The 10,879-nt window shown below is 30.8% G+C and overlaps 1 protein-coding gene across 1 annotated transcript; it reads left to right on the top strand.

The window, feature by feature from the left end:
• The first annotated feature begins 6,569 nt into the window (after nt 1-6,569).
• Nucleotides 6,570-8,846, top strand: LOC135123314 (BTB/POZ domain-containing protein 9-like). Its single transcript, XM_064047846.1, has 11 exons — nt 6,570-6,739; nt 6,793-6,861; nt 6,913-6,979; nt 7,028-7,281; nt 7,332-7,593; nt 7,644-7,848; nt 7,895-8,054; nt 8,108-8,229; nt 8,280-8,383; nt 8,437-8,651; nt 8,724-8,846. The coding sequence occupies exons 1-11, from the start codon at nt 6,605-6,607 to the stop codon at nt 8,763-8,765; spliced, it is 1,635 nt and encodes a 544-aa protein (XP_063903916.1). The 5' UTR covers nt 6,570-6,604; the 3' UTR covers nt 8,766-8,846.
• Nucleotides 8,847-10,879: the final 2,033 nt, after the last annotated feature.

Genomic DNA, 10,879 nt, shown 5'->3' with positions numbered 1-10,879 from the left:
CGAGTATGGTAAAATAAAAAATTCTGGTTAGTACCTGCTCAAATAAGATCGATTTTGGCAAATGCAATATACTCTAAGAAACCAGAGGGTGGGTGGGTGGGGCTAGTACCTGGTAAGATAAGACTGATTTTGGCAAATGAGAGAGAAAAGTCTAAGAACTGAAAAATGCAAAACTGAAAAATTGGGACATCGAAAATGAAACAAAATGAAAGTTCTAATATTGAAATCTCGATATATCACATATTCGAAAAGCAAATAACGGAAAACCGAAAATACTAAAATTCTAAAATAGAAAAGTCGAAAAATGGAAAAAATTGAAAAACTGAGAAATTGAAATTTAAGAAACTAAAAAATCGAATACAGAAAATTTGAAAAATCGAAAATTGGAAATGTCAAAAAACGAAAAATAAAGACTGAACATTCGAATAACGAAAATCGAAAAGTCGGGAAATGAAAAATTCGAATTGAAAAAAGATTGAAAAATCGAAAAACTGAAGAATGGAAGAATCGAAATATCGAAGAATTGAAAAATGGAAAATCGGGAAATCGAAAAGGAAACAAATTGAAAATTTGAAAATCTAAAAACCGAAAATTAACAATTTGAAAATCGAGATTTCGAATAATCGAAAATTCTAAAATTAAAGTAAAAAAATGGAAAAATCGAGAAATTGAAATCTAGAATATCGAAAAATTTAAATTTCAATATCTGAAAATATCAAAAATCGAAAATTGGAAATGTCAAAAATCGAAAATTGAAGATTGAAAGTTCGAATATGGAAGATTCGATGAAGAAAATGTTTGAAAAGCGCAAAATTGGTAATCTGAAAATTCGAAAATCTAAAAAAATTGCAAAATCTAAAATCGAAAAGTCGAAAAATGGAAAAATCGAGAAATTGAAATAGGATATAGAAGTTTCGAAAAGTGAAAATTCGAAATGAAAAGATTGAGAATTCGAGTAACGAAAATCGAAAACTGATGAATTGAAGAATTGAAAAATCCGCAAATCGGAAAGGACAATCAAATTGTCCTTTCTGAAAAACAGAGAAATTGAGATTGAAAAACTTGAAAACTAGAATATCGAAAATTCGAAGTATCGAAAAATAGAAAACTCTGCTTAGTACCTGCTAAAATAAGATCGATTTTGGCAAATGACATATCCTCTAAGAAAAGAGAGGGTGGGTGGGCGGGGCTAGTACCTGCTAAGATAAGGCTGATTTTGGCCAATGAGATCCAGCAACTATGATACCTCAAGCTATCATTCCGTCCAGGCAAGAAAAAATCCAAATTCTGGATCGAGAAAAGAAGAAATTAAGAAGTTTCTTGAAGAAACTGCGAGCTTAACCCGATTGAAATGATATGGTCCACATTAAAATCAAGAGTACGTGTAAATAACAACAATGCAACATTTAGTGCCAGTGCCATCGACGTAATTAGGAATCAAGTAAAACCAATTCGTCTAAATGAGTCGTCCGATTGCCGTAAAAAAGTTGTTCCATTAGAAGAAGAATACAGGAAACGACAATTCAGTTGTTTTTTTAAATTCTGTTTTATTAACCAATAAAGTATTCAACTCGTTTTCCAAATATCTATAGAAACACTTTAACTGGATTCGATTACAACACTTCCTTAGCTTTGACCAATTAAGCTTAAAAACGAAAAATGCTTTAGGTTGCAATGTATTATTCTGTTGCAACCCTTCAGAGGCCTCCCTTTCTCCGTCTCTCGCTGACGAAAGCGGCGGCGTGGACGCAACGTTTCGAACAAATTGAGCGTGTCCGTTATGCCGTAACTAGTCATGAAGCAAATGAGGCTAGAATATTGATAAAAGTAATTGTTTGATAATAGTAGGAGATGCAAACGGTCGTGAGCAAACACTACAATTTGCAGGATGCGCGGCGCTAAAGAAAAAATTGCGAACGGGGCTGTTATCGTAAAGATGGAGGAGAGAAGAGGAAAAATATCGGCGGGTTGTGCTGGTGAGAGAATAAAGGTTGTATCTTTTATGTACCTCTGGCATGCATGGCAGGACATGGCAATTTGTTTAATCGGGGATTTAATCAATTTTATGGTGTTTAATGGGCCTGTTGGTGAATTAGAAAAGGTGAACATGGGGCGGATGCTTGATGGATGCGTTATGATGGGAACGTGGCGAGGGGACGTGACGTGAAATAAAAGAGAAACACTTTTGTTATTATCATAATTGTGTGGGTATTTCTTCGGACTAGATCTGCCAGAAGTGCTCTAATTAGGGAAAAGGGTGGCGGATTTTTGGTATCGCCAAATGATGGAATTACAGAACGTCATTTTTGATCAACTGTTGCTACAGATTTTAGAACTCGAGTGTAGTCCTTCAATAAGATAATTTCACAATACAAAATTCAAAACAATTTTTTTAATCAAAAGCAAAAACAACGTTTGCAACAGTCATAAAGGAAAATCATTGAAAATAGATTTTTTTTTAGGACTTGAACAGGAAGTGGAAGCAATTGTTAAAATATAATTTTGAGTTACTAGATGTACTACAGGATTTCTACTACCTTAAATTTGATACCAAAATTTTATTATTTATTATTTTTAAAAATCAAAATCGGAGAAGCTGAAAAATTCAAAGATCGAGCAATCCTTCAAAAAAAATCGAACAAAATTTGAGAAATCGAAAACTTGAAAAATTGACAAGTCGGAGAAAAAAATCAAAAAATTAAAAAAAAGACAGAAATCGAAGAAATTGGAAATTTTAAACATTGAAAATCTGAAAGATCGAGAAATGGGGTAACACTTTTGTTATTCTCGATCTTTATCGAGAAGTTGAGAAATCGAATAATCCAGAAGTCGAAAAACTGAAAAATCGAGAAATCAAAATTATATAAATTCGAAAAGTTAAAAATTGAATATTTGGAAAATTTTAAAATCGGGAAGCTGAACAATCGAAAAATCGAAACATCTAAATCTATACGAATTCAAAAATAGAAAAATTGGAGAAGTGAAAAGTCGGAAGTTTTAAAAACTGAAAAATTTAAAGCCGAGAAGTCGAAAAATAGAAAAATCGAAAAATCGAAACATCAAAAAATTGAAAAATCTAAAATTTAAAAGTTGGAAAAATTTAAGATTCTATAATTTTAAATAATTGAAAATTAAAACGGTGATAAATCAATACATAGAAAAATCAAAAAAACAAAGTCGAAAAAAGAAGTTGAGAAATCGAAAAACTGTATGATGGAGAATTTTAAAAAACGGAAAACTGAAAAATTGAATCATCGAATATTTGAGAAATCCTGAAATGAGAAAATAAAAAATTTCAAAAATCTAAAAATTTCAGAAATCGGAAAACCGAGTTGTCGAGAAATAGAAATACTTAGTAAAACCAAAATATCAAAAAATCGTAACAAACGAAAAATCGAAGAATAAAAAAAAATGAAATATCGAGACACTGAGAGATCCTCAACTGAACTCTTGAAAAATTGGGAAATCGAAAAACTGAAAAGTGGAAATATCAAAAAATTGTAATAATGGAAAAATTGAAGAAACAAAAAAAATGAAATATCGAGAAAATGGGACATCAAAAGATCGAGAAATCGAGCTAGCAGAAAAATCGATAAATCAGCATAACAAAATCGAACAATCGGAAAAATAAAAAATCGAGAAATCGTATCAAAAAATCAAAAAAAACAGTTGAAAAATCGAAGAGGTAGAAAATTGAAAAATCTAAATTTAAATCAAAACTGAAGCGTGGAAGAATTGATAAATCGATAAATCGAAGAAAAATTCAAGAATCAAAAAATAAAAATACCGAGAAACCGAAAAGTCGAAAAATCGAAAATTTTAAAAATCAAAAAATTGGAAAAGCAAAAGCTTGAAAAACGGAACAACTAATAAATTAAAAACTTGAAAAACTGAAAAATCGTGAAATCAAGAGGTGGAGTACGCTAATCATTGAACAGGGGGAAATCGAGAAATGGGAAAATCAAAAAAATCGAAAAATCAAAAAATCCAAACATCAAGAAATCGAGAAATCCAAAAATAGAAAATTTAGGAACGCAAAAAACTGAAAACTTGAAAAATCAAAAAATTGAAAAATCACAAAACAAGAATATCGGAAAATTAAAAAATTGCAAAAATTGAAAAATCGAGAAATCGCAACATCAGAAAATCGAACAATCGAAAAATCACAATCTAAAAAATCTTAAAATGAAAATCAAGAACTAAACAATTTGAGAATCGAAATGTCCAAAATTCCCACAACTGAAATACGGAGGAATTAATAAATCCATAAATCGAAAAACTGAAAAATGTAAAAAAATTCAAGAATCTAAAAATCGAGAAATCAAGTCCCCGAGTTATCGAAACAACAAACAGTCAGAAATCGTGAAACGAGAAAATGAAAAAATTTAAAAATTTAAAAATTGAAAACTCAAAGAACCAGAAATCGGAAATTTAGAAAAAAGCATAAAATTTAAAAAATTAAAAAACTGCAAAGCAGGAATATAAAAATGCAAAAATTGAAAAATCGAAACAACGAAAAATCTAGGAATTAAAATACAGAAAAATTGAAAAGGGAACAAAATCGAAAAATCCAACAAATTAAGAACCAAAATAGCAAAACTGAAATATTGAAACATTGATACATCGATAAATAGAAAAACCTAAAAACTAAAAAATCTAAAGTTGAAAGATCGGGAGTTCGTAAAGTCGGAAAATCAAAAAAAACACTTGTAAATCAAAAAGTTGAAGAATTGAAGAATCAAGAAATCGAGACGTCAAGCAATGGAATCATCGAAAATTTGAAAAATCGAGAAATGGGAAAATCAAAATATTGAAAAATGTAAAAACCGTGTTGACGAGAAATCGAAAAATTGACGTATTACAAATCGAGAAATATTTAGTTAAATCAAAACATGAAAATTTCGTAAATCGAGAAATTGCAATATCAAAAAAGCAACAAAAATGGAAAAGTTGAAAAATCGAAGAGGTAAAAAATTCAAAAATCTAAAAATGGAAACCAATAATTGAAAAATTTAAGAATCGAAATGTTGGAAAATTCGAAAACTGAAGCATCGAAAATTTTAAAAATTGAAAAGTCGAAAAATCAAAAACCTGAAAAACGGAAGAACTGAACATTTTAAAAATTGAAATACTTAAAAATCGAGAAATCGAGACGTCGAGTAAACGAAACATCGAATAGTCAGAAATCGAGAAATGGGAACTTCAAAAAAATCGAAAAATCTAAAAATCGAAAAGTCAAAATATCGGGAAACGGAAATTTAGTAACACCAATACTTGAGAATTAAAAAAAATCGTCATACTGAAATATCGAAACATTGATTAATCGATAAATAGAAAAATCGAAAAAGAAAAGTTAAGGAATCGAAAAACTGAAGAACCAAAGTATCAAGAAATCTGGAAGTTAAGCAATCGAATCATAGAAAAATTTAGAAACGAGAAATGAGAAAATAAAAAATTGAAAAATTTAAAAATCGGAAAGTCAAAAAATCGAGAAATTGAAAAGTGGAGAAATCGAAAATTAGCATCACCAAAAATACAAAAATAGAAAAATCGTAGAACGGAGTTATCGGAAATATTTATTTCTCCTCACTTATTTACTTACATTGGAAAGCTAATAAAAAAAGTCAGTGGCAACTTGACGAATTTTTTAAATGAACACCCGTTATCTTTATTTTAAATTACAAGGATTCTGTTAAAAAAAATATCTCAAAATACCCTTGAAGCTAAAAAGCGTCACTTATTTTAAAACAAAGACAGACTTATTATCAACTAAAAATATTCAAGATTTTTTTATTAAACAGACGTAGGCACATATCGGCAGAAGCTGAACTTCTGTTTCTCTGATTTTGTGAACCAGTCATATCGCAAAACAAAAAACACAAACATGTTTTTCATTAGAGCTTGTTTTCAGCAAAACAGAAAATAATCTCTTGTAAGCAGAGGACGGATTTTTATGCAAATATCTGTTGCTTGTTAGTCCATCGTTTAAAAAAAAAAAAATGAATTCTGCGTTTTTCAATTGCGTTTATATTGAAAATTTTATGATTTTTTTTATAAGAAGTGAAGATTTTTTATTTTTCGTTTGGAACCTCTCAATCGTAGAAGTAATCAAGATTATCACTAGAAACCAATTTACGCAGAAAGTTTCCCAGGCGTGTTTTTATTTTTAGTAACAACTGCGAATGTTTTTGATTATTGTAAAACAATGTCCGCTTTTGTCGAAAAATAGATGTTTAGTAAAGATTTTTCAAAAATCTAGAACGTTAAAATCGATTGAAGACGATTTAGGATAAAATTCTTTATAGTGAGCTGGAACAATAAAATATGTAATCTAGGTATATCAAAAACAATGATGGAAATTATTTCAGTACATTAATTTAACTATAATTTCACCTATTTCACTACAAATTATCTCGTATTTTGTGCTTTGTTCTTCATTACCATTTTAAATGTTTCTGTGCATACATATCCGCCTTCTAGCCGAAGTGGTTGCGCTTCCTCTCTCTATCATTTTGTGTTGCCTATATAAAGCAAAAGAATATTTCCACCTTCAGTGTTGGTATCGTTAAACGAAAACACTTAAACTGTGTAAAATCTAAACAAAATGGTACAAAGTGACGAAACTGTGACTATTACAGACACCACCAAGTTACTCGAAGATGTCGCATCTCTGTACCTCAGCCAGAAATTTTCTGATATTACGTTACTCGTCGATGACCAAAAACTATACGCTCACAAGGTTAGTCTACAATTACTTGGTATGAACTATTGAAAATATATTACACACTTTAGGTGATTCTGGCCATGAGGAGCGAGTACTTTGAATCTTTACTTTACGAAGATCCGCAAAACACAAACCAGGTAAAAAATTTGTCAATTTCTAGCAAAATAATCCTTACACAAAAATTTTAGACCGAAATAACAATAACCGGTGTGACTTTTGACGCTTTACGTAGTCTATTGAAATACATTTATACAGGTGAACGTCAGTTTTTACAACAGAGCCAGATTCATACATGAATTTCAGGTACCATCGCTGTTTCCTCCGATGTTGAGTCATCCCTTGAGATAGTAGGACTTGCCCATCAATATTCATTCACCGACATCCAAACTACCATCATTAAAAAACTAAAACCTCTTCTAAATTTGAAAAATGTTTGCGCCGTCCTGAACACTGCCAATCTCTACGAATTAGAAGAACTGCTCGAAGCCTGCCATTCTTTCATGGACCTTAACGCATCTGAAGTCGTCACTAGTGACTGTTTCACCGACCTGTCTCAAGTAAAACCAGAATAATCTTAATTTTGACTCATATTAAACCTTTGTTACAGAAATCGATGATTATACTTTTACAACGCAATAATTTTGTTGCTCCCGAAATCGAAATTTTCAAAAACGTGGCTAAGTGGTGCAACGTTCACAACGACGTTGATGATTTAGTTAAACAGTGTGTTCGTTTATCGTCGATGACTGTCGTGGACATCGTAAGTACAGTCTGGCCTTCGAAACTATTCGACTGTGAAAAGTTGTTACAAGCCATTGCCGAGATCGTTGGCGTCAAAGCAAAAACTTCCACTTCTAGAGGGTTCTATCGTAAGAAATTGTCTCCAAATTGGGAAAAAAAATTAAGTGAGAGTTTTAAGTTTTGGATGAAAATCTAGCAACTGCTCAACATAACGCTGAAGTGATTCTTGGAACAAATACAGCTTGGTTGTTGACAGGTGGTGGAAAAGTAGAAAGTAAGTTTGCTTACCATATTATAGACGGCAAAAGTGGGATTATTGTGAAGCTCGGAGCTCCATCCTTTGTCAACCACATCAAACTGAGACTCTGGGATGGCGATACACGGTACTTACAAGAATCTTATTGACAGTTTTAAGAAAATTCGTTCTAGCTCTTATTCTTATAACATTTCGGTTTCACTTGATCAGAAGAACTGGAGAACAATTATCGACTATAGTCGCATTAGTTGTCGTTCAGACCAAGTTTTGTTTTTTAATCAGCAGGTGATGCAATACATAAAAATCGTGGGAACGCAAAACACAATCAACAGTGTAACATTTCAAAACGTACTTACATGCTTAATTTGTTTTTTTTTTTTATTCAGGAGTTTCACATCATATCCTTTGAAGCTTATTTCAAAAATAATGTTCCTTCAACCACAAATGGCATTATCTGCCCAAATTATAATGTTGCAACTTTAGACAAGAAAGCGCTTGTCATTAAAGGGTAAGTGAAAAATACGTGCAAAATCATCATAAATATGATCATTTTCTAAGAGAAAATCCTTCCGTTTTGTTGAATGGTAATGTACATGATTACGATGGGAGTAGAGGCTATTCCTGGCATAGTATAAGCAGTGGAAATCTCACCATCCAACTGGGTAAATCACTACTTTTTCTTTGTCTTATTATCAACAATCATTACGAATCGTAGCACAACCGTACATAATTTCAACAATGAGACTTTTATTATGGGACCGCGATTCGAGACGCTATAGATATTTTGTTGAAACTTCCATCGATAATTCAGACTGGGAGATTGCCGTGGATCTAAGAAACCAAGATTGCACATCTTGGCAGAATCTTCGTTTTAAAGAGAGAGTCGTGGTTTTTATTAGGATAACGGGGACTCTCAACACTGCTAACACGGTAAGTAAATCTCATTCGTAGTCACCTAGTTCACACCAGTTTTTGAGATAATTTTTCTAACAAAACTTCTAGGAGTTTCATGTGGTTCATTTCGAATGTCCTTCCGCGGTGTGATGAAAATAAACCAGAGATTTAGTGACTACTGCAAACTTGAAACTGATGCTTTACGTGACAAGTAATAATAGAATTATTTAGCTGGTCAAACCTGTGTTTTTTTTCAAACGTGGTATTTACCCGAATCATCCAATTGTAATAAATATTCGATAAACGTTATGATCCCCAAATGTCAATCTTTAGTAATACGATAATAGAAAGTTTGAAAATACGATTTTCAAATCGTAATGTAGACTGTCAACTAGAAAGTGCATCATTTAGGTCCTAATAAAGACAGTACAAAAAATCAAAATCTGTCAAAGAGGATCGTTCTGATAGGCTTCGAAGCCACGAAGAAGTGTTTGCTTTGTTCAACGAACTACTTTTTGAACGACCTCCAATTGTTAGAGACTATAATACCCGAGAGTATTCTTCATATTTCATATTCCTGGTCTATTTCTTCGACTTCAGCACCTTCATTGGAATCTGAATATCTGTGTTTGATTTTGTTAATGGTAATGTCGTTGGAACCTTACATGAGAAAGTTTAGAGATTTTTCAAAATCACTTTATTTTTAAAATGAAAATAGAACAAAAATATTGCTGTGATCTTTGTTTTTTTTTTGTTGTCCTAAATCACTATACCACGATAAATTATAAAAGAAGAAATCAATGTGGTAAAAATTTTGGCGTAAAATTATACAAAAAACAAAATTGTTAAATAATTCTATTTTAAAAACGGGGTTTTTTAAGTAAAAGAAATATTTTTTTATTTTAACATTACATTTCCATATTGTGTGTTTCCAATACCCCGAATAAGAGGAAATTACCAGAAAAGTATTCGAGTTCCAAAAAATTATATTTTGAAAAATCTGCATGGCAAAACTAAAAATTTTGTCGAAGGTTATTTCGACACAGCTTCCCCAGCCCAAAAAGTCCCGGGGGTGCTATTTTGTTTCTCGATCGAAAAAAACTCAAAAGCGATAAAATCTCGTTTGCTGATTGGTTGAGAGGCTGAGTTGGTGAGACATTTCTATCACATTTTTCGATTCTGTCACGAAATTATGTCTTCATGGAGTGATATTTTCTCGATAGCTCTGAATGAAGTGATAAATTTTGGAGACATAACCTCGAAATTTATGTCAAAATAGAAATTTAAAATCGTAATTCTGAGTTATAAGTTCTTAAAATTAAGGTGATTTTAAACTTTTGAGCATTTAATAAGCTTATATGCAAAGAATAAATGCAAACTTTGCATTTAAAAGCAACGCAATGACCTTTATCGCAAGTGATAATTTATCACTTCGATCAAGAAACAAAATCCCATACCTGGTCTTCTGATAAATCACAAAAAATACCGAGGAACCGAGAAATCGAAAAATCTACAATTAAAATATTCGAAAAATTGATAAATCGAAAAATTGATGAATCGAAAAACTAAAAATCTCAAAACTGAAATGTCGAAAACTTGAAAAATCGAGAAATCGAAACAATTAAAAGTCGAAAAAATTTAAAATCCGACAAATTGAAATATGGGCATACATACTAAAAAATTTTAAATCGGCAATTCGAAACATCAAAAAATAGTAAAATCCAAAAATGGAAAAATCGTTAATATAAAATTTAATAAATCGAAAAATTAAAAATCGAAAAATTAGAAATTGAGAAATCGAAAAATCCACAAATAAAAAAATCAAAAAATTGAAAAATCGAAAAACTCAGGAATCGAGAAACTGAAAAATCCCAATACTGAAATGTCGAAAAATTGAGAAAGCTTAGAATCGAAAAGTCGAAAAAAATCAAAAAACCGAGAAATTGAAATTAAAAAAGTTGAAACATCTAGAAATCGAAACTTCTAAAGATTGTGAAATCGAGAATCCCAGAAACTATAAATCGAAGAATTAAAAAATCGAAACATCTAAATCGGAAAACTGAAAATTTAAAATGTAAATACCGAAAAATTGAATTAAAAAAAAAGATGAAAAATTTTAAAAGTCAAAAAATTGAAAAACCGAACAATATAAAAGCGAGAACTCGAAAAGTTGAAAGATCAAAAAATAGAAATATCTAAAATTTAAAAAATTGAAAAATTAATATAAAAATAGAAAAATCGAGAAATCGAAAAGTAGAAAAATC

Source organism: Zophobas morio, unplaced genomic scaffold (assembly GCF_036711695.1).
Source record: "Zophobas morio isolate AGI-343-1 ecotype UQ-CSIRO unplaced genomic scaffold, CSIRO_AGI_Zmor_V1 ptg000006l, whole genome shotgun sequence".
Classification (NCBI taxonomy): domain Eukaryota; kingdom Metazoa; phylum Arthropoda; class Insecta; order Coleoptera; family Tenebrionidae; genus Zophobas; species Zophobas morio.
This window is presented reverse-complemented; position numbering and strand designations above follow the sequence as displayed.

What these genes read in the sequence shown, in the direction of transcription:
- LOC135123314 (XM_064047846.1), top strand. Translation starts at nt 6,605, where the DNA reads ATGGTACAAAGTGACGAAACTGTGACTATTACAGACACCACCAAGTTA. An exon ending in ATTGAAATACATTTATACAG is followed by an intron (nt 6,980 to 7,027) that starts GTGAACGTCAGT and finishes CATGAATTTCAG; the next exon opens with GTACCATCGCTGTTTCCTCC. An exon ending in CACTTCTAGAGGGTTCTATC is followed by an intron (nt 7,594 to 7,643) that starts GTAAGAAATTGT and finishes GAGAGTTTTAAG; the next exon opens with TTTTGGATGAAAATCTAGCA.